Source organism: Scatophagus argus, chromosome 8 (genome assembly GCF_020382885.2).
Source record: "Scatophagus argus isolate fScaArg1 chromosome 8, fScaArg1.pri, whole genome shotgun sequence".
Lineage (NCBI taxonomy): Eukaryota > Metazoa > Chordata > Actinopteri > Scatophagidae > Scatophagus > Scatophagus argus.
This window is the reverse complement of record NC_058500.1, coordinates 21,422,429-21,446,884: the sequence shown is the minus strand read 5'-3', so window position 1 is coordinate 21,446,884 and position 24,456 is coordinate 21,422,429. Positions and strand designations below refer to the sequence as shown.

Here is a 24,456-nt window from a genome sequence, read left to right as displayed (position 1 = left end):
CATTAATGTACGTTGCATGAGATACATGTTTGTAGAATCAGTGTGACTTACACTTTCCAGGAATATCATAATGTCTACATCCATGTCCATCACAAATTATTATTCATTAATTATACAAATCACAGAAAAGATGTTCCTTATAACTCTTTTTAAATTTTCGTCATTAACAAAGTAATCCACTGCACTGGATGCAGCAGCATACAGGAACTGCTAATGGCTAATTCATCATACTTTTAATGATACCAGTTTGTCAAAGAAAATATGCAAGTAAATATGGTAAATGTATCTCTGAGCTCCATCATGAATAAACATCAACAAACTCACTGACAAATCAAAGAACCAAGAGGCTCCTCAGATCTGCAGAATTTGTAGCGAATCACCACCTTTTCTTCAGTAATACAGTTATAGTTGTCTGTGCATCATGGTTTCATTTGTTTTAACGTCTAATTGATGATGTATCAAAGAAAATGTGAAGTTCAAAAACACTTCGGATATGAAATAAAGAGATCTTTTATTATGTGGCTTGTCAAGCCAAAAGTCTTAGTTAACTGATCTGGCAATAGAGATGGGCGAAATTTTAACACTCATCCACAAACATGTAATCGCAGCTCGAACAAAAATCCTACGACTGTGCTAAATGGATTAGCTTCCTCAGAGGTGATCTCAGCATAGAGACTGATCCGAGCTTGTGTGTGTGTGGCATCATGTATGTGTGTGTATGGATGCATGCGCGACCTCGTGCACATGAGTCTCACATTAATGTTGGTATCTCACCCTGAGAACAAAGATCCTTCTGTAGTGTGTGTGTGTGTGTGTGTGTGTGTACGCATATTCCTGTAGTTGTGGAGACAAAAATCTGTCTAAACAGTCACTTTGTGAGGACCCGCCTAACTTAAATGTAAGTCCCCATACCGCAAATAATTAAATATTATGGTGAAGATTTGCTTTAAGGTTAGGTTGAGGTTAGAGTTAGGTTAAGATGAGGGTTAGGATTAGACAGGAAATGTGTATTGTTATGGTTAGGTGCTGGTTAAGCCTCCAGAAAATGAATGTAAGTCTATGCAATGTTCCCAGAAGTAATGGAAACAAGACTGTGTGTGTGTGTGTGTGTGTGTGTGTGTGTGTGTTGTGTGTGTCTGCGTGTGTGTCTCAAATCTGTACTGCAGGGAACAACGACACTGAGAAGAGCTGCTTGACTCCTGCCATGTCTTCCAGCAGGAGGCTTGGACACTGTTGTCATGAGTAGTGTGTGTTTTGTACACAACTCCGCTGTGATTGGATTCGGAGAACAAACAAACCCGTTACGCTAGACTTGCATGTGCTCACACATGCGTGTACACGCACACACACGCACTCAGACACATCCTCAGAGACACAATTATTTAGAAATAAAGAAATTAAAGCATCCCTAATGTAAATATGAAAACAGTGAATGCTCCATTAGTGTTGTGATAGGGTCTCCGCTGAGTTGAACTCTGCTTGTTGTGTTTGTTTAGTTTGTTGTGTTTTGATCTGGCCACAACAGCGGGACCTCCATTTACCCAGGGCTCCCGACAGGTCAGTGCATTAACGGCAAAACGCTGAACGCTGTTGGATATGAGGCCAATGGGATCAGTGAGGATTTATTTCATGTGGCGCTCAGTAGTGAATGTGGGAGGTCGTCTTGGAATAAACACACTCTTTTACCTCTTTCACACACACACACTCATAGACATATTCAGAAAAGAGCATACCCAAAGCGGCAAACAGATAGACTTAGGAGATGCACTAATGGTATGTGTTTTAAAGCTGCATAAAGTCTGTGTGCTTTTTATGAAGTACTTTATGTCAGTGAGTCCAGCTTTCTCACCCACTTGCTGCTGTTTAAAGAGCCTTTTTGGATTTCACTCTCAAGTTTTGATCCATCGCCTCCTGTGGATTTGAGAAGTAGGGGTGCAGCTGGTTTTGGCCCCCTGGAAACAGCTCAAAACAGCTGTGACAGTTAAATCTTCACTTATCTCTACACTTTGGATGTGCATTGAAGAACTGTGCTGTGTAACAGTACAGTCAGCTCTTTGTTTGGTATATACAATACTCAAAGCACCCAAAACATATGATTGAAACAACATTTTCCATGGACGATTGCAACTATTTTCTTTCTGTATCACTGCACAGAAGGAAGTGTGCATCTACTCATGGACTAACTAAGCTAACGCTCAGCCGAAGAGGACATCATCAGTGTTTACGAGTCTCTCATCCATAAGCAGATACACATTTCCTTCTGCATGGTGATACAGTGTAGTCCAGCACAAAGAAAATAGCTAACAACAAGGTCATGCTGTTTTCAAATATAATTTTGATATTGGGGTGAACTGTCCTTTTCATGAAAGCTTTTTATAAAATGTTAATAAAGTAAAAATGTTGCACTTCTTACTTCAGCACAGCATTGACATAGTGGATATTGTGGAAGCAAATAAAAATAAATAAATAATGACTGAAATAAGTTGCTGAGGAACATTTTCCATATACAATCAGTACAACATCATGTGACCTTTAATATGCTTCCTCATCATGTTGATAAAACCATAATCTATGGCTGTTGCACATTAGTAGCATATACACTGAACTGCCATGTCATTATGACCACTGACAGGTAAAGTGAATAACACTGATTATCTTGTTACAGTGGCACCTGCCAGTGGGTTAGGCAGAAAGTGAACATTATGTCATTGAAGATTTGGAAGCAGAGAAAAGGGGCAAGTGTAAGGATGTGAGCGACTTTGACAAGGGCCAAATTGTGATGGCTAGACAATTGCGTCAGAGCATCTCCAAAACCGCAGCTCTTGTGGGATGTTTCCTGTCTACAGTGGTTAGAACTTACTTAAGTGTGCCAAGGAAAGGGAAGAACATAATAACTGCTGTAGCACAAATTCCTGAAAAAGTTAATGGTCTGACAGAAAAGTGTCAGAACACACAGCACATTGCAGTTTGCTGTGTATGAAGGTGCGTAGCCGCAGACCTTTCAGGGAGCCCATGCTGACCCGTGTCCACAGTCAAAAGCTGCTACAGTGAGCACGTGGGCATCAGAACCAAACCACGAAGCGATGGAAGAAGGTGGCCTTTTCTGATGAATTTTTCTTTTCCATCATGTGGATGGCCGGTTGTGTGTGCATCGCTTACCTGGGGAACACATGGCACCAGGATGCACTAGGAAGAGGGCAAGCTGGCAGAGGCACTATGATGCTTTGGGCAATGTTTTGCTGGGAAGCTTTGAGTCCTGCCATTCATGTGCATGATACTTGGACACGCATGGCCTACCTAAACACTGTTGCTGACCAAGTAAACACCTTAATGGAAATTGTACTCCCTTTCAGTGGGATAATGCAACCTGCCACACTGCAAAATGGTTCAGAAATGGTTTTGAGAAACACAGCAATGAGTTTGAGGTGTTGACTTGGCCTCCAAATTCTCCACATCTCAATCCAACTGAGCATCTGTGGGATGTGCTGGAAAAACAAGTCTGATCCATGGAGGCCCCACCTCGCAACTCACAGGACTTGAAGGATCTGCTGCTGGTGGCTTGGTGCCAGATACCACAGCATACCCTCAAAGGTCTAGCAGAGTCCATGCCTCAATGAGTCAGGGCCACTTTGGCGGGAAAGGAGGGGCTGTCTCAAAGGGTTGTTATAATGCTGTGGCTGATCTGCGTATAAACATAATCTGGAGGAGCTGCAATATTATTCTCCATAGTTTTACTAAAAACAAACTATGACAAAAGAACATCCCTTATTTATTTTGACTTAGTCAGGCCTCAAATACCTTTGATAAACACACAGGGGGATTATTTACTACGGCTGCACAGCGGCAGCTTTCTGCTGCTTAACTTGGAATATTTTCTGAAGACAGATGAAAAATATTTTTGAAAATGCAAGTGCATATTTATATTACAAGTGGGAGGCTCGAAGTGAGGAAATATTAAACAGCCTAAAGTTGTCAGTAAAAAGATACCAGTGACTGAATGATCTGAGAAAAATTCATGTGAGAGACTTGATAAAGCTTTTGAACTTCTTTGACTAGGTTATTGCTGAAGACAGATAGGAAAATCAGTTTTTTAAAATGCGATTTTAAAACAATAAAACGTTGTTAATTATAATAGTTTATTTAATATTTCTGCCTGCCTCAGTCATATCCTGTCATATACTGGACTGGAGTGCACCAAGCCATTAAGCATCAGAAAAAATACATAGTCAAGCAGGAGGTCATTGTGGGAGACAGAAATATAAAATCAGTACAGTACAGTAAGGTAACTTTATAATGCATAATTTTAATTTGCTGCTCAAGACGTATCACCATTTATTTTTCTCCCTCTCTCAAAACAGTCACTGTTTGATTTGTCTATTACCTAAAATTAACCTGTAAGGCCAGTTGGATGTTTTAACAGATAATGATCATGTCACACGTGAAAGAAATTAAAACTCTACCATTTAAAGGCTACAATTACTCATAATCCAAAAGTTTGAATTGGAAAAGTCTGCATTCCCTTCCTGTTAATTTAGGGAAACCCTGAGTGTTGCTCTTGGTTATAAACACAAGGATGTGTAGAAGCAGTATAGTATCTAATGCTACATTCTGGGTTTCAAATTTCAGGAAATATTGCTACATGATCTTATCTTTCATGAACTCATGATATCATGAAAGGCTTGGTGGACTTCCACAAAGATGCTGCAGCATGTGCCACTGCACTGAAAAATGGTGACATTAGTGTGAATAATGCTGCATCAGTAAATTCTGCATAACAATCCGATCCTGCAGCTTTAGAACATAAAACATATAAACATAGGGATGCAGCAGAGTGGATGCAAGTGTCACATCATTTACATCTGCATTAACAATGAAATGAAAGCCCTAACTTTTCATGTCAAAGTGGAATTACCATCGTCTGCCAAGGCTGTCACAAGCCTCGCTAGCTTCTTTGAAATGGATTATCATGAGGTGCTCGAGCATGTTGTCACAAGGTGGCTGTCACTTTTGCCAGCTGTTGAGCGCACCATGCACATCTGCCGTGCTCCTCGCTCCAGCTTCCTCTTCAAAGAAGGAGAACAGTGCAATAAGGTGTTGTGGTGTACCTACTCTCTGGAGTACACCAAGTTGCTGCCTTTATGCTGTGCACAGTTTCCACACAACAATCCTGAACTTGGTAATGCATCTGTATCACTTAGTCACAGTGGACCTCTAACCAAACTGATCAGAAAGAGGCAGGATGGATCCTTTGGGATTTTTCCTGAAGCCTACTGTGATGTAATCCTCAGTCTCATGGCACAGCTTTGGACCAACAAACAAAACATAACGTTGGTGCAAACAGTGCAGTGCAGTGCAGTGACACAAGCAGAGGCAAACAGATACAGACATGATTCAGGTGATGTGAACTGAGGTCAATATGAAACTGGTAGAGTTCAAAATGATTCAACCTAATTACAACCCGGGTGATGGTTTTGTGTGTTGAAGAATTGGCTGTTAGATTGCCGCGTGTGCTGTCATGTTAACAGAACATTTTGGAAAGAAATCTCCCTATAAATCCAGAGCACTCTGCATCTTGAGAACTGAATTTACTTAAAGATGGACAACATGACCTTTCCCCAAGAGCGAAGCCAAAGCATCCCTCCACTTTAGTACAGAGGCCAAACTAAAAAACCTCCAAGTACACATCAACAAAGTTTTTTCAAAAATTTGGTTTCTGTCACTTTAGGTACTTCTTATTGTGCTGACATATGTTCAGGTGTTCATTTTTTTGTTAAATTTGGTTTTAATAAGCTATTTCATGTTATAAAAAGGGGATGAAACATCATGATTGACAGCTGAGTGCTGCTCAGGGTCAGATGGGTGAGATGGCCAGGAATTCAATCCTGCAGCTCCACTGTCTGATCATGGAGACATTTATCTTTATATGTCACATATCTATATATCTTTATATATGTCAGTTGTGTGGACTGTTTTTCTTTTGGCAGTTTCTTGTTTTTCGTGTAGAAGAGTTAGAGTTAGAACCCCAGATTTTATTTCTTTCACAGAAGTGTGGAGAATTGCATCAGACACTTTTATGTATTGACACTGCTCATCTCTGTTGTCTGGTTGGATAAAAATGCCACTTTGAACTTGTCTTGTGCTTCAACCATGCTGTCAACCTTGGGAGCGGGAGAAGGAGGGGTTGCCATACTGCATGTTTTGTCAAGGTTCCCCCTGGGCTGGGGACATATTGTATTGAACAGAGAGAGATAGGAGCACAATGGAGTCTGTAACTAAAACTAGACTTCCTGTTAAGTTTGGTGTGTCAGTGTATCTGAACTGTCACACGCTGAGTCAATGCTTGTTGTGTAGTCCTATATACCAAGATGCCAAAGTAGGCTGAAAATTCACTTCATGATGTACCAAATGCAGCTTCAGGAGCTTTATTTTGAATTGCCACTGCTTGTCCAAGTAAAAACCAATTCAAAGAGTGACTCTCTGAGTAACAATTTTTTCTCTGAAGAAACTCAATTCCAGTTATTACCTTTGCCTCTTTTTTTGCACTAAAACTGGGATGTATCTGCCTATAATCAAGCATTATTATGTGACTTTGTTCCAACATTTGCAGCAAACTACAGAATAATACACTGGATCAATAGACTTCTTGATTACAAATTTCTCCCGGGAACTGTGCTCAATATATATTGTTAAATTGATCGTTAACGTCACGCTGGTGTTGCTTATATGCCAGAGGTAGAAAGAAAAATTAAACTCTGGAGAGATGAAGTGAGAGAAAGACAGAGTGGGGAGCTTAAGGGACACAAAAGAAAAAGATCATAAGAAGGAAAGAGAGAGAGCTATTCAGACGTGTGAAGTGGCTGAGTGTAATAGCAATCTATTTGCTACCACGGTGATGACAGGAGTGGGCGGGCGTTCGATATCATAACAGCACAGAGGTGGAGTGGCAAATCCACCTTTCCTCTGTCCCTGCCATCCATCTACCCATCTGTCCCTCTGTCTGTCTGTACATCAGGAGGTTGGGAGTGCTGAGGCAGTGCAGTGATGCCTGTCAGTCAGGAGGAAAGAGAAGAAGAAGCCTGCGAAGTGTGGAAAAGAGCTAGATGATGGATGGCTGAACACTAGAGGAAAGGGGCCAGAGAGGTGGGGCAAAGTGGAGGAGATTATAAGTGGAATGCATTGCGTGTTCTTGCACAGATATTCTGCTATCTCATACACAGCTGGTATTTATAGATGATCTGAATATGTTGTCTATATCATAGCATCTGATAGCTGCCTTTTTATTCAAGATTGTATATTAAGCATTGTTTATCTCCATTTTGACTGTGATCAGTTATCAATATTTGGATTGGTTAGGGTGAGCTGATGGACTGGTCAACAAACATGGTGTCTCTCAGGTCAAGGATAGACTGTGATCTGCAGACCACTGACCTACAGAAAACCATCTTGATAGTGATAACAGAGCTGAGGGAACAAAGGACTTGGAGAGTCCAAAATGGAGGAAGGTACTCTAGCTTATTAGCTGTGTTATCTCATCTATTGCCATATAAACTGCTTCACAAAAGGAGATTGGATTTACAGGCGGTCAGAACACATAAGGCGATGGCACAAATACATTTCATGTAGGACTGCAATAAAACCACCTTGATAGGGGATCTGATAAAAAATTTCTGTCGATAAAGATGATACACTTTGGACATTTTTCCTTGATATGGATCTAACAGCCTATAACCTCAGCTAGCTGCTGTTGGGGGGTTAGGATTAGGGTTAGTCAACAACAATGTTCATTAACCAGAGATGCAGGGAGACAGCATGTGTAACATTCTGTCATTCTACAATGCCTGTTTCCTGTTTTATTTTGTTACTTATTTTTTGTTACTGCCCTGATGTGTTTCCTGTTCCCTTGATCTCATTCATCTTTCATCACCGCCCACTTACCGCCCCTGCACATTCCCCCAAGTGCAACCCATAGATATAAAGCACTTTGTTCTTTTGTAATTTGCCATATTGTCTTTGCATCTGCTTGTGTGTGCATTGCTTCCCAGGCTTCTTCCTTATGTCTGTTCTCTTACTTTTTACTTTTGATTGTTTTTTGGTTCTTGGATTTTTGCTCACTCCATGGCTGTACTGTTGCCATTATCAGATTGCCTACCTTTACTTCAGTAAAGACTGTGCTGTGTTGAACTTTACCCTGATTTCTGTGTGTCTCTCTCTGCACCTGAGTCTCAGGTTCAGGTGCAAACATTACAGGTACAATCACTTTGCCAAACACCTGTTGAACAAGCAGAAAATAAACTCGCAGGACTGCAACATGTTTAGCCACAGTAACTTTCTGCTGTATCCTAAACAACACCCAGTTTGTTTTACACGGCCATGCTTTATGCTTAAGCACTGAAAGTGAGCTCACGTCCTCCATGGCTGAGGAAATTGTCGTCAAAAACGGTAACATAACATCAATCACATGTAAGTGGTTTGGATATTAATGTGGTCTGCAAAATATGCCATCAATCGATGCCAACCAAGGCAGGAAACATAAGAAACTTTTTCCATCAGATGAAACTTTTCCATCCCAGCAACAATCAGGTGAAGACACGAGTGAAGGAAATGTTTTGCAGTGTTTTTCACTTCGACCTGATCCTTACTTTCTGCCTTTATCCCACTTGTTGGATAGATTTGTTTGCTCTGTTCTGTGGACAGATCTCCTGTCTACAGAACTATTTTTGTATTAAGATGTGTGGATTTTCTTTTTAAATTTAAAAACTTTTAAAATATATTTTTTATCACCTTTATGTGCCTTTATTTCAGTTAGGTTTTCATATTTAATAAACCCCCCATATTTCTAATCATTTGTTTTGCTAAAACTACACCAGTCAGGGGTTCTGCACTGAAAACTTCACTACCTCTTCTTTTTAGCCACATGGAGAGATCTTCAGCCCAGAGAGCATTTCCAGAGATGGCAGGATATACTTTTAAAAAGAGCAATTTTTAATCCATTACCAAAGTTTACCACTTATAATCTCCTGTTGTCTTTGCTTTAACACATTAATTCTCTTTTGGTTACTTCTCTGGTTGCAACCGGAATTCAGTTGACGAACTGATCAGGGTTTTGTCAGGCGGAGGAAGATTATTGGCCGGGAAGAGGAGTAAGAGAAGAGGAAGAGGTGTTGACAATATCACATCTTATTTCATGATTGCTGTTTTTTTTTTTTAACTTTAATTTCATATGTTTTTTCCATTTCCATTTCCAACACCATTTGCAGTTATACCACCATTTCTTCACACACAAACATCTCACCTTTAGGAAAGAAATAAGCTTTCATCATAGCCTAGAGGTCATCTACATAAAAAATTCTTCTGGTTTGGGGGGTGTTGAGCATATCTGAACACTGTAGGGATGTGTCCCCCACCCAGTATAAATTACAATTAATGCCCTAATGTCAATCCCGGTTTCTCAGTGTTAGGATGCACTATGGCCATGCTCTTAGCCTTTTTCTCCTCTAGATTCTTCCATGTTCTAACACCATACTCGTGTGCTGGCCAGCCTGCTTGCTCAGCAAATCGTCTGCCTACTTGCCTGTTTTCCACCAACTGCCTCATCCACTCTCGCCTCCTCCACTCATCCCCTGGATCTTCTTCATTATCCCTCTGCCTCAACATTGCTCCCCATGCCACTGTTCAGTTTCAAAATCTGAATTTTTACACCTCTCAAATGTTCCCACTGAGTCTGTCTGGTGCAATTTGGGTCCACTCATTGCTAAAACATAACAGTGTCGTAATGCATAATTTAAGCAACCTTGTTTTTTTTTTTCAGCAGTTTCTTCTTCTATTATGGATCTGTGTTTTGAATGAATATATTGTCTCATTAATGTATCGTACTTCAATATTTTGAGTTTAAGTTCATATTTTAATATGAGACTAGAATACATAATTGCCTTATTTTATGAGTTTAATTTATGTTATCAGTTCTTTATCTTTTTAGCTCAGCATATTAAGTTTCCAAAGGCCTTTGTTTAATGAGCTTCCAGAGGATAAAGATGTTTTTACTAAAAGATAATCTTAGAAATTATTTAAAATGACTCTGTAATGAATTACTGTGAAATATGGAGGTATATTCTGTTGATAAAAATTACGATCAAACCTGGTAATTGCTGTCCCAAAAGGATTAGCAGCTCCACACACATCAGTTAACTTTGCCTCTTCTTAGATTTCTTTTGAAAGTCGAACTTCTGAACTCACATTTTCTTCAGTTATTGATTTGAAGTTAGCACTTAATACCATTTCCAACCATCATCAAATAACTGTTTTTTTTAAACATCTGGAGCAGTGTAAACATCAATAGAAGCAATCTAATATTAGCAGTCTGTTTGCCTCACCTGATGATCATCAGGTGATTTATAACATCCCAACACTCGTTTTGCCACAATTTAGTCACTTTATCAACATCTTTATTTTTTCAGTCCCTATTCTTGAGTGCATAGTATATCAAAGTCAGGATTCATTAAATAATTCATTTTCTGTGGTCTTAAAGTGCAGCTGAAGACTGCAAGCAAGTTTACAGTAAAAAAATACAAGGGCTGTTAGCTCTACGGCTTGTCATCTAGATGATTTCCTATTCATTAGTGGTCAACTGAACTGGTCTTGTCTTCTCAGTGACTTCAAAAGTTATTTCTGAAGTCTGGTGTAGGAGAGAAGGGACCTGAACTGCACTGAGAGGGAGATGATTTCGTTTTAGATGTCCGATGGAGAGGAGTGCTGCTGGCCAACTGTTGGATGGGGACATGGAGGGACTGAACTCAGAGCCTGTGCCCTCGCTTGCACTCTCATGAAGTTGCTCACCATTTTCATCATTCTCAACACTGCCACCATCACTGATCAACATCACTGTATACTTCACATTCTTTGTTGGTATTGCTACTTACACTGCCCTCTCTTGACAGAGGGCAAGTCATTTCTCAGGGAGGTTGATGTTTGCAGCTTCCTGCAGTTGGTTGATTATTCAGCCAGCGGTCACAACTGACAGGAGGTGGACTTTGTCTCCAGCATTTCACTCTGGAACTCTGCTTCACCTGGTGGTTAATGGGGATGGGTGAAGATAGGGAGATGGAGTTGGAAATCTGTAATGGTTTCCAAACTTGTTAGCAGGTTTGTTTGAAATGTAGAATGTCTGTTTCTGTTATATGTCACAGTCACCATGAGTGTGGTGATGCCCCTTTGCATGCATGATTCAACAGACTAGTATTTCCACTTTGGTAAAATTTGCAGGCTTGAATTTCAAGGTTGCATCTCAGGAGAGCTTTGAAACATAGTTTACAATATGTTTGGTAAAACAATTGAAAAATATACATCATTGGCATTAATCAGACATGTATAGTTCCAGAGGATAATGCAGTTCAGCTGCATAATCAGGGCTGTGGGTCACCACTGCTGGTATATATTAGGCAAACTAAAAACTGGCCAAATTTAGAGGCATGTGTTGATAAATGACCTAGGCTTACAGCCCAGGCACTGGGCTAAGAAAATAAAGAGGAGTATACACTTAATGAGTGTAGTCCATGGACAAAGAAATTGTAAGACTCGTATCCTTTGCCTCTTCCACTAATAATAACTGATTTGTTTAATACTGTTTAATACTTTTTCTGGTCTTCATTTTAAGTAGAAGGTGTATATTAGAGCACTCCAGCACTGGTGTGTTTGTTGTATAATTGCTGAATTAGGTCCATCTACCTCTAACGTACCAGTAGAGGCTTTATGGTGGAATTTCACAGAGCTTCAAGATAAATGACATCTCATCAAGACAAATGACAAAGCCGGTATGTGGACAGGCATAAGCAAGCATCACAACACTCTGACCCACATACACATGAGCACACACACACACAGACACACACACACACACACGCATAAATCTGTCTCTCTCTCTTTCTCTATATATAGGCCTATATATACAGAGAGAGCTGTGTCTAATGAATACATACACACAATACATACATATATGTATACATATACATGTATAATTTTTCATTTTTCATGTTTTCCAGTGTTTGCACTATTGACACTTGGCATGAGATTTAAATGTAAGCAAAACTGGCCTGTTTTTCTATTTTTGTCCATTGCAAAATGAAGTTATGCCCCCCCTTCATGTTCTATAACACTAGAACAAAGTGGGCAAAGTTGGGATTAAAAGAGTTAAACAGGAAAGCAGGAATATCTTCAATTGCAATGAAGAAAGGTAAGGTCAACATGACCTGAGATGTGAGAGGAAGGCTCAGTGTGGTCCTGAATGGCTCATGAGCCATATGAAATAGTATTACATCATTAATAACATAACAACTGAAATACATAATTTCAAGGTAGAAGGTGTGAAAGTCAATGTAATCAGTGTGTCAGTTGTTGAATGAGGAGTGAGTGGACGGTGTGCAAAACCTAAAAATTAACCAAACAAAACGAGAACAAAAGCGAGAAACCTGAACTGTGAGAATCAGATCTTATATACCCCCTGGGAGACTGGGTGCTCCCAGTTGCGGTAATTCGTTCCACCCGCAAGACCCTGCAAGACAGACAACAAAAGGGGAAAACACAGCAGAACCTAGAGCAGGAAGGGCGTCACAATGGAAAGGTAAACTGGAGCTCAAACGGGATGAAAGAGGGCAGAGGAGAGGAGGAGAGAGAGGTGAGGTCCAGGACTGACAGCAACACGCTGTCAGAGTTTGCTTCTAGTGGAAAAGAAATAAAACACACACACACTTGCAGACAGTATACCTGCCTGATGTTGAGGAGAGTTTGTATGTTGGGTCACACCGAGCGCTGCTGATGTTATTTACCCACGTCTGTATGGCCCGGCAATACAACATGAAAAAAGCACTGATGGGCTGGTTTCAAAGAGCCTTACCTGCTCTTTCAGCATCAAAAAGTGCACTTAGGGGCCTCTATAATTTTCCATCCCTTTCCTCAGCTTGGGTAGGGTTATATTATGATGAGCAATAGTCCCTCACTTTTTTCTGTGTGTCTCTCTCTCTCTCATCCTCTCTCCAGCTGCCTTTTATCCTCACCCCTCATCTCCTCCCCCATCACTCTCCATCCTGGTTGTTTCCCATGCTACACTGAAGCTTTGTTGTTATATAAAAAAAAGCCTTAACATGAAAAAATAAATATTACAGTTTAACTTTAACTCCATTATGCTCCTGATTTTTTTTTTTTTTTTGCAAAAATCTATTACATAAAGCTGTAAATATGTTGCAGAGGTATTTAAGATTTAATCAGAAAGAGTACATTTGCAGGTGTTGTAAGAGGCACTTGGGTACATTAAAAAACAAGCTGTAAATACACTGTGTGGCCAACATACATGCCCATAAAGTTCATGCGAATTTAATCATCATCACACATGGCTCAGATACAAATTGAATTGTTAAGGCTTTCCACATGATAATAGGGTAAACGTGTACGTTTTATGGACTGCAAAACCACACACCAAAAAGACAGTTTGTAACACACAGGCTAACATTACATGTTCATTTATACATTCATGTTTTTTTTTCACTCTGCATGTGTACTGAGTCCACAAAAATACTGGAATTAGCCTGTGAAATACCCAGCATGTATTTAGGCTTCATTTTTATTCATTTTTATTATTATTATTGCTATTTTGTATTTTGTATGGTGCACAGGACAGAGAAAAATCCGGAGTCAAATTCCTTGTATGGTCACACATACTTGGCAAATAAAGCTGATTCTGATTCTGATTTATTTCAGCTGCAGATATTTGCTCGGCTCACAAGTCCCTAAAATAGTCTAATTCTCTGAAAAAACACAGATGACATGACCTCATTGTCCTGTGGTAGCTCTGGCCCTGTGCTTCATGATTGTTAGAACGTCTCTTTAACTCCTCCATCACTTTGTATTTGTAGCTACTCCTTTAATTAAACTGTACTCTTTGAAGGGAATTGTTTAAATCCATGAACTTAGTGTTTCAAAAAGGCTCTAAAAATCCATTACTAATTATTTACCTTTTATCAAAGTTGCTTTTCTATATATGTCTTCCATATTAACACTGGATTAAATGGCTATGAGAAATCTGAGGAGGAATGAGCAGAGGTGAAAAAGCCACAGGTAATTATTACCCGACTCTGGTTCCCTTCAGGTCTAAAGAGTGATTCTCCATTTTCATCAGAGTAGTTGCTGTCATGCCTGGTGTTTTTTGTTATGCTTTGTCTTTTGATTTCAGTCCATGTGTCATGTTTCATGTTTGTCTTGTCATGTGTTTCCATGTATTATGTTCAAGGTTTTTGTCATGTCCTGTTTTATCTTGAAAAGCGTCACTTCCCCTGTGTGTCCTGTTTTCAGGTAACTTTGCTTTTAGTTTTCTTGATTGCTTTCTCCCACCTAATGTGTGTCACCTGTGTCTCATTGTCTTGTCTATTTAGTCCTCGTGTTCCCACTCACCTGTGTCAGAGCGTTACTTTTGAATGTCTATTGTCTTCATGCCAGGATACCTTTGCCTTGCCTTGCATTGCCTTACTTTGCCATGCCATGCCATGCCATGCCATGCCATGCCATGTTTAGCCAGGGGTTTTTTGCCACAGTTTTTCATTGTTCCCAAGACACAGCAAGTGTGAGCTTTTTTAAATAAAGACTATTGTTTTTGGACCTCCACCTCGCATCACTGCTTTTTTGACTCTGCATCGGGGTTCAGCCTTCTCTGCATCAGCCACGATGCTCTATTTCTGACTGTTTCCAGGCACAGTAGGAAGCTGTTTTCAACAAAAACTCTGATAAACCCACTATACACCTACTTGCATAGCACCAAACACCAGACAAACAAAGAAGATAAGATAAGCTAAAATAAGATAAGATAAGATAAGATAATCCTTTACTAGTCCCATTACTGGGAAATTACAATGTTACAGCAGCAAACAAGATATAGAGGGTGCAAAGCATGCAAGAAAAAGGGAAGGATGAGCATTCAAAAAGAATAAATACACAGGAAACCTGCAGTACCTGCAGCTGTACCTCTCCTTCACACAGCGCGGGTGTAGCAGTCTGTCACTGAAGGAGCTGCCCAGTGCTGTCAGAGTGCCCTGCATGGGGTGGGAGGGGGTCTCCAGCATGGACGACAGCTTGGCTATCGTCCTCCTGTCACCCACCTCATCCACTGAGTCCAGGGGGCAGCCCAGAACTGAGGCGGCCCTCCTCACCAGATTTTCCAGTCTCTTTTTGTCCCGGGCAGAGATGCTGCCTGCCCAGCAGATCACACCATAAAAGACGGCTGATGCCACCACTGAGTCATAAAAACTCCTGAGGAGTGGACCCTGTATTCCAAAGGCCCTCAGTCTCCTGAGCAGGTAGAGTCTGCTCTGGCCCTTTTTGTACAGGGCGTCCGTGTTGTCAGACCAGTCCAGTTTATTGTTTAGGTGAACGCCCAGGTACTTGTAGGAGATGACTCTCTCAATGTCTGTTCCCTGGATGTTCACCAGTGCGGGTGGGGTGTGCTGGCACCTGCTGAAGTCCACCACCAGCTCCTTGGTTTTACCCGCGTTGATTTGGAGGCGGTTCTCCTGGCACCGATCCGCAAACCCCTGGATGAGTTCTCGATACTCTCGGTCGTCTCCGTCCATGATGAGGCCGACTATTGCAGAGTCATCTGAGAACTTCTTTAGGTGGCAGGTTGGATTGTTGTACCTGAAATCAGAGGTACAGAGAGTGAACAGAAAGTGAGCCAGAACTGTTCCCTGTGGTGCACCTGTACTACAGAGAAGCATGTCAGACTCACATACTGTGGCCTGGTAGTCCACAGTCCAGGCACTGAGACGGTGGTCTACTCCTGCACATTTCAGCTTGTCTCCCAGTAGGGTGGGCTGGATGGTGTTGAAGGCACTGGAGAAGTCAAGAACATGATCCTCACAGTGCTCCCAGCCCTCTCCAGGTGAGATAGTGATGCAAACTGCAGCGGGTCCATCGATAAGCTCGCCAGCGGGCGCAGGTGGGCGAGGACGAGTCTCTCCAGAGTCTTCATCAGGTGAGACGTCAGTGTCACTGGCCTGTAACAGCTGAGCTCCTTCGGATGGGGGGGTCTTTGGCACTGGTACCAGGCATGATGTCTTCCACAGCTGTGGGACTCTGGCCAGCGACAGGCTCAGGTTGAACATGTGCTGGAAGATTCCACACAGCTGGTCAGCGTAGGATCTCAAGAGCCTGGGACTGATGCCGTCTGGACCTGCTGCCTTCCTCACCTTCAGTTTCCTCAGCTGATTCCTCACCTGCGAGGCTGTGACAGACAGGCTCGAGCAGAGAGGAGGGGTGCTGGGGACCGGAGAGGGGGAGCCCATGTCTGCAGATGGGATGTGAAGTGGCTGAGGGCTGAATGCTGGGGGAGGGGGGGGGGGGGGGGCAGTTCACAGCAGGAGAAGTGGGGGGTAGCAGCAGGGACTGAGTGGGGGGAGGTGCAGGCACCACATCGAACCTGTTGAAAAACTGGTTCTACTTGTTTGCCCACACCTGGTCCCCCCCAGTCAGCCAGTCAGAGTCTTGGGTTCCTTGTGGCTTGAGATGGTCATCAGGCCCTGCCAGACTCCGCTGATGTTCTTATTCTGCAACTGGTCCACCATCTTCTTCCTGTAATACCTTTTCCCCTCTCTGATCCTCCTCCTTAGCTTCAGCTCCTCTCTATTCCCTGACATGAAGGCTCTCTTCTTCTCCTTCAGGAGAGCCTTGATGTCAGGGGTGGTCCAGGGTTTGTTGTTGGAGAAGCACCGTATGGTCCTGGTGGGTACAGTGTTCTCCACGCAGAAGTTGATGTAGTCTGTAACTGAGTCAGGCTGTCAGTGTCCTCCCCGTGGGCATCACTGAATACTTCCCACACAGTGGAGCTAAAACAGTCGTTTAAAGCCTCTTCAGCTTCATCAGACCATTTCTTCACTGTGCGGGTCACAGCTGGCTGCCTGTGCACCAGAGGTTTGTACACAGGCTGGAGGAGCACCAGGTTGTGATCAGCTCTGCCCAGCGGGTGGTGTTACTAACCGCTAACAGTTCAATGTCCTTGCTGCAGAGTTGTTCTTTGATAGTGATGTGACCCGGGTTACACCATCTATCATTCACAAACATCACCAGCCCTCCTCTCTTTCGTCCTGTCAGCCCGTTTAAGTTGGAAGCCGTCCAACTCGGCGACCGCGTCCAGATTCCCCGTCCCCTACTTTCTCCACATATTTTTAATTATCAACATTTATAAAAAATATTTACATTGGAATTTCCATGTTCTGTGATTTTGTTGTTCCTGGTTTATTTCAGTCCTGTTCCAATTGTCATTTATTATTTCAAACCTGTTCCTATGTGATCAGTTGTAATTCCATACTTAAAAAGTTAATAACATCTCATCAGCCTCAGTTCTAATAATTTGCAAATGTTAACATGCCAACACACTAGAGACACTAGACACATGGTAAACACGGTAAACATATTAGCTCTCCATCAGCATGTTACCCTTGTCATTGTGTCAGCATGATAACATTGGCTTTACCTTCCAAATACAGCTGTGCCTTAGTGCAGCTTCACACAGCTGCTAGCACGAGCTTGTTGTCTCTTTACTTTTCATTAGTGAATGATTTTTTTGTCCTTTTTGGTCAGGATAATTCACAGACCTTGCTGGCCATGTGTAAAAAATGATGTGTCTCCACTTTTAGAGAAACAAGGTTTTACATTGTACATCAGGTTCTTATTTGCATTTTTATTATGAGGAAATCATATTTAGTCTTTTTTATTACATATATACATACATATTTATATATTTTTATATTTATATGTATATATATACGCATGTGTGTGTGTGTGTGTGTGTGTGTGTGTGTGTGTGTTTTTTCAAAATACCTCAATCATCCAGTTTCTTGAATGATTTCGGTCTTGTGGGAGAAACCGGGAGCACCCGGAGAAAACCCGATGTCTATCAGTATATTAAATTGAACCGCTTTTCTGCAGACATTTTGGCTTGTCATACTATGACAAGCCAAAATATCTGCTGTGGAAAGGGTCCTAAGAATTTTATTGTCCGTTCTTTGCCAGACGGAAGGCGTATTTTGTTTGGAGAGTCCCCTCAGAGCTCTCACCCTCCTCCTGGACTTTGAAGGCTGGTGCATCAAAGATGTACTTCTTTTGCTTGCTCCACAGCTCCTCAGGGACTTTAACTTCTTTCAATGGGTCCATAGCAGATGCAGGGCGGGGCTCATCCTCATGCTTCTCCATCCGTCTGGCGATTTTTCTTGGAGGCCGGGAGTCTATCTCCTCAAGCTCAGTGGAAAGCTCAAGGTTGACTGAGATCTGGACGTTGAGCTGAGTTTTCAGCTCCTCCAGCTCTCTCTCAAAAAGTGTCTGTTTCTGCTGCAGGGTTTCTCTCACCTCCGCTATCTTTTGACAGAGGGTTTCCTTGTCAGCACTCAGCTTGTTAACCGCACTCCAGGCCTCTGACACTGTGTTTGAGTGAGACTTGATTTCCTTGTCAAGCTGGAGCTGAAGGGTGTCAACATGCTGTCTGGCAGTGAGGACATCAGTTTCATACCTTAGGTGGTTGTCGTGGTATGAAAGTTTGATTTTGTCTAGTTCTTTCTGAAGGAGCACTTTGTTTTCCCTCTCCATCTGGAGATCAGCAGTGATTGTCTCCACGCTGTGTCTGTGTGTCTCTTGCAGCTCCTCGCAATGTTTTAGAAGGATCATCTTCTCCTGGCATGCCTTCTCAAGTTCACACTGAAGGGTACCAGCCTGCTGTCTGACACTGACGTTCTCAGTTTCATACCTTTGGCTGATCTCTTGGCATGAATCTCTGATCTTCTCCAGTTCTTCTTGGAGATGCTTGTTTTTCTCCTGGAGCTCAGCTGAGGACGTCTCCTTGATGTGGATGTGTGCTGCTTGCAGCTCCTCATATTCTTTTTGTAGGACTGTCCTCTTTTGGTTCTCCCACTGTAGCTCCTGATGAAGAGTATCAGCCTGCTGTCTGACATTGGCAACCTCAGTTTCATACCTCAGGTGGTTCTCATGGTATGAAAGTTTGATTTTGTCTAGTTCTTTCTGAAGAAGCACTTTGTTTTCCCTCTCCATCTGGAGATCAGCAGTGATTGTCTCCATGCTGCGTCTGTGTGTCTCTTGCAGCTCCTCGCAATGTTTTAGAAGGATCATCTTCTCCTGGCATGCCTTCTCAAATTCACACTGAAGGGTACCAGCTTGTTGTCTGACACTGACGTTCTCAGCTTCATACCTTTGGCAGATCTCTTGGAATGAAACTTTCATCTTCTCCAGTTGTTCTTGGAGAAGCCTGTTTTTCTGCCTCTCCTCCTTGAGTTCAGCTGAGAACATCTTCTGGCTGTTGGTGTGTGCTGCTTGCAGCTCCTCATATGTTTTGTGCAGGACTGTATTCTGTTTCCTCACCTTCTCAAGTTGACGCCGAAGGGCGTGAACTTGAGAAGGTGACCTGAACTGTATTTTTTTCTTGTTGAACTGTTGGGTATTTTCCATTGCCTTGTTCTGTTGATATGAACAGCTGATCTGACGAGACCTGCTTGTTAGACTCATCCCAGTGTTCCTGTGGAACCCTCTTGTGTTCTTCATTCGGGTCATTTTCTTTGATTGTTGTTTCCAGTAACACTTGTCTGCTAGGAAAGATTTTCTTTTGTTGAATGTCGCTTTATCACAGTGGTCACCTGCTAAAGGCACTAAAATGATCTGACTGTCTGAACAGCTGCTCCTTATATAGAGAGCATAGAATGGAAGTTGTCCTTTGATCCTTTGATTCATGAAGGTTCACTTGTATGGTCCTTTGATCTTGACAGTTCCATTGCATTTTTTTTTTTAAAAAAAGCTTTATTTATTTTTTTGTGTTTACATGTTCACATTCTAAATCACAATCTGTAATTTAAATGTGAACAAAATGGTTGCCCCACTAACAGCATTCCAAGCAGGATTTAAAACCTGTCATTGATCCCAGACTGATTGATAAGTCTCACATAACAACTTCGCATAGCAGGGATGTTTTTTTTACTGATCAGCTGAGAATCACAAAATGTATCTTTTGGACCTTGAAGTTCATTTTGTCGCTTTCATGCCAACACACTAGATTCAGTTCAGTTCAATTCAATTTTATTTAAAGTGCCAATTCATAACACAGTTATCTCAAGACACTTTACAGGTGATGGTGATAGATGGTGAACATGGTAAACATATTAGCTCTCCATCAGCATGTTACCCTTGTCATTGTGTCAGCATGATAACATTGGCTTTACCTTCCGAATACAGCTGTGCCTTAGTGCAGCTTCATAGAGCTGCTAGCGCGAGCTTGTTGTCTCTTTACTTTTCATTAGTGAATGATTTCATACAGCAGGAATGTTTTTATTACTGATCAGCTGAGAATCCCAAAATGTACCTTTTTGCATCTTGAAGTTAATTTTATCGCGTCCTTACAACACCACTGTATTAAAAAGCGTGAAATTTCTCAAATGTTAATGTCTCTTCACTCTTGTTTTTGATTTTTGTCATCAGATGTTTGAATTTCTCTCCCAAGCTAAAGATTCCGTTGATGTGACAAAATTTCTTTGCTATCTGACTGGGCAGATTGATACGTCTTTCACCAGATTCAGTTAGTGACTTTTTCACTCAGCATGCTCAGGTTTTATGATCATTATCACAGAGGCAGCCCAATTAAACAGGAACTTTTAAGGCAATTTTGATTGTTGAATTTCATGTCCAAGTTGTCAGATACTGACACTTCGGGAAATCAAAGCACACAATGAATAGTTGTACTTGAAAATAACAGAAACACAGAAAAAGGCAGCTGAAGTGGACTAAAATACATACTAAACTCATGAAGGAACGAGGTGCAGGTGGAGGAATGGGTGAAGAAACACAGGTGAGGAGAATGAGGTGATAAAACAAGAGGAACTGAGACTGAGAAAAACACTGAGATTAGATCAGAACTAACAAGGCTGATGTGGGGCAGGTGTGCAGTAAGAACTGCTGCTGAAAAGAAGTAGCATGAAAGAAGGAGACCACATCCACAAACAGACAGTGAATGCCATAGAAGCACACAGAAACACAGGAAAACATTCTTGACACAAGATCATGAAAGTAGAATGTTGACATTAGCCATGGATACATTAAATGTGTTAAATGTTTCATGCATACCATATCATTCTTACAATATGTATCATATTACATTAATATATATTAATTATTAATTATATATATTATAAATATATTAAATATACATTAATACGTAAAGCTCATATACATAAGAGCTGATTTTCTCATCATATCACTGATGCAGATGTTTAAAGTTGAGCCGTAAGTGTTGGGTCATTAATTCTACAGCACTGGATCATATTTTCTGAGATCATCATATGTTTATGAGAGCCACATATCTCTGAAATGTTTCATGAGCTTAGACAAGCTCTGTTTTCATCTATGAGACAATGCATTTTACAGCTAATCCAAGAGGGGTTTTAAACAGCTTAGCTATTTGTCTAATGCAGTACAGTGTTGTGTGGCCTGTGGACAGTTGGTTCACTCCTCTTCAGTGACTGTGCAAAGTTGGCGGACATTGGCAGGAACGGGAACGTGCTCTCATACATCATACGTCAATCAAAAGCATCCCAAACATGCTGAATGGCTGACATGTCTGGTGAGTAAGCAGGCCATGCCAGAACTGGAATGTTTTCAGCCTCGAGATTGTTGCAACATGGGCCCGTGCTTTATCGCAGCTCATTATGGACTCAATATGACCTCAGGATATCATCACAGTGTCTCTCTGCAAACAAATTGCCATTGAAAAACTCCACAACGTGTTAGTTGTCCATAGCTTATGCCTGTCCATGCCATAACCCCACCACCACCATAAGGTTCACTTTGACATCAGCAAACAGCTCCCCCACATAACACCATACACTCTGTCTGCCTTCTGCCCAGTACAGCGTCAGCCTGGAATTCATGAACACATCTCCAAAGTGACTGACACCATTGAAGGTGAGCATTTACCCACTCAGTTTGGTTACCATGACAACCTGTCATTTGCATGCAGATCAACATACCTGAGAAGGTTTCTGACAGTTTGTGTCAGCTGTAGAGAGCTAAAGAGGCTGAATGTGGAGGTCATGGGCTGGTGCTGTTATACACGGTCCTCAGTTGTGCAACATATTCTTGTGTTTCAGGTCATCAGATACCAATGCTTTGCCAGGCTGTTATGCATCTCATCTAGACACACAAGGCATCCTTTAGTGTCTGTGGTCAAGACACAAAGCCTTCCTGCCACAAGACTTTCTAACACTAAACATGAACACATTTTCATCTCATAATACACAAGATACTTTTCAAATAATTAAGTCCTTTCACTTCTAGTGGGCCTGGCCCAGCAGGAGGTGTTAAAGGTCCCTCACAAGGTGACCATGTGGCCAGGACCAGCTGTGGGGGTTCAGAGATAATTGGGGCACCCCATAAAACAGCCTTACACCTCCAACCCTCTTAGTACTTTCTCATTTGTAAAAACCATGTTTTGTTGTGCATTTGCTCTGATTGAATGATATTGAAGCAGATGTGTTGACACCGGGGATGCATTAAAGCTGGCATGTCTTATCCAGGTACTGGAATCAGCTTATGGTAGTGAAATGAACATTCAGTTTGTGGGCAACATCTCTGCTGGACTTTCCTGCAGCCAGCATGCCAACTGTATGCCAAATCAAAACATGCAACATCTGTGGTATTGAGTGATAAAAGTGCATATTTTAGAGTGACCTTTAATTCTGATCAGCCCAAAGTACACCCGTGTTTTCATCATGTTGTTTCATCAGCATCTTGATATGCCACATTTAACAGGTGGATGAATTAAACTGAATTAAATCTGGGCAAACAAGAGATGCTCCCTCACACAGATTTTAACAACGCTGTGATTTTCCCATATTGACCTGGATGATAAAGCTACACACTCTAGCATATGTAGCTAACATTAGCCTTGTTATGCAGTGTGTCCATTCTTCATAAACAGCTAAATGCAAACTGTGATTCAGGAGAACTGGTGCTTTACATGTTTAAAAGTTTCTTTGAAGACGCTCCAGCAGTTTAGTGATCTATCTGAGCTGTTGCATTCAAATCCATCTGTAACTCCACATGTCTCCTGTAGTGATGCTGCTGCTGTCACTGTGTTCTCTGGCTGTGCAGCTGAAGATCTTCTCCTCTCAACTCAGGACATTCCTTCAACTCTCTCTACAGCACCCAGCATTTATAACTGTCTTTATGAACATGTTTCAATAAAGGTTTGCTCATCATTTATCCAGAAACCAATGAGTTGTGGTTAGGCATCAGTCACTGCACCATAATTTCAATTTTGGATGGGCCTTTTAGTTAATACTGTTTGCTTTCACCAGTTTCCAACTAATTAGGCTAACTTTTCACTCAACAGAGAGCAGAGCATTCTGCTGTCAATTTATCATCTTGTCTCATGATAAATGTCTACATTATATGGACAAAAGTATTAGACCACCTGACCATTACACCAACAGGCACTTTAATGGCATTGCATTCTCAATACTTAGGCATCTTTACAGCTATAACAGCTTCCACTCTTCCAGGAAGGCTTTCCATAAGATTTTCTGTTGGAATGTTTGCCCATTTATGCAGCACAGTCTTTGTGAGGTCAGGCCCTTATATTGGACAAAAAGGCCTAGCTATAATTGCTGCTCCAGTTCTTCCCAAAGGTGTTGAGGTCAGACAGGAGGTCTATCCACAATTAAAATCATTGCAATTCTTTTTTTTTTCTTTTTTCTTTTTTTACAATTCTTGGACATCTATTTATGATACAGGACCTTGTTAAAATAAAATGCAGGTTTTCAAGCTATACTTCTTTATCTTTTGCAAATATTATGAACAAGATGTTCTTGAATAAGATGAACTTGCACGCACTTTGTAATTAGTTTTGAAGCATATTTTTTCTTGATGCCTGTAAAATATCTGGCATGATTTTATTTCATTACTAATTTTGCAAATACACGTTCACTTACATTTTAAGTCACACATTATGAACCAAAATAACTCAAGTGCAACAGCAGGTTAATAGCTACACAGTTTAATGAACAAATCCAACCATTTGGTACAAGTGAAAATCATTATGTTTATTCAAGAGAGATGAAAAATATATATTTCAGACTAATCACTGAACAATGTATGAAAAGATGAAGAGGAGTGCCCTCAGTAGATTCACTCTCCCAGTGTGCCAGGTGGCATGTGGGTGGGAACAGAGGCACTTACATGATCACCACGTACATTGTCTCAAACAGTATTCCAAACTGAAGCAGCGGTTGATCGCCTGCTGCCTTAGGGGGAGTGACAAGTTGGCTGTATAAAACAACGCAGTCAATATAATCCTGAAACAAGAAATATCCACAAAAAATTTTAGGCTGACAACCTTATGGAGATAAAATGCTCATCTATTTGTTCTTCCCT

General features: G+C 41.4%; 1 protein-coding gene across 1 annotated transcript; it reads right to left on the bottom strand.

Moving 5' to 3' along the window:
- Positions 1-16,502: 16,502 nt before the first annotated feature.
- LOC124064013 (rho-associated protein kinase 1-like) lies at positions 16,503-19,581 on the bottom strand. Its single transcript, XM_046398188.1, has 3 exons — positions 18,998-19,581; positions 18,090-18,538; positions 16,503-16,792 (listed from the first exon to the last, which is right to left on the bottom strand). Exons 1-3 carry the CDS (start codon positions 19,579-19,581, stop codon positions 16,503-16,505), a joined length of 1,323 nt encoding a protein of 440 aa, XP_046254144.1.
- Positions 19,582-24,456: the final 4,875 nt, after the last annotated feature.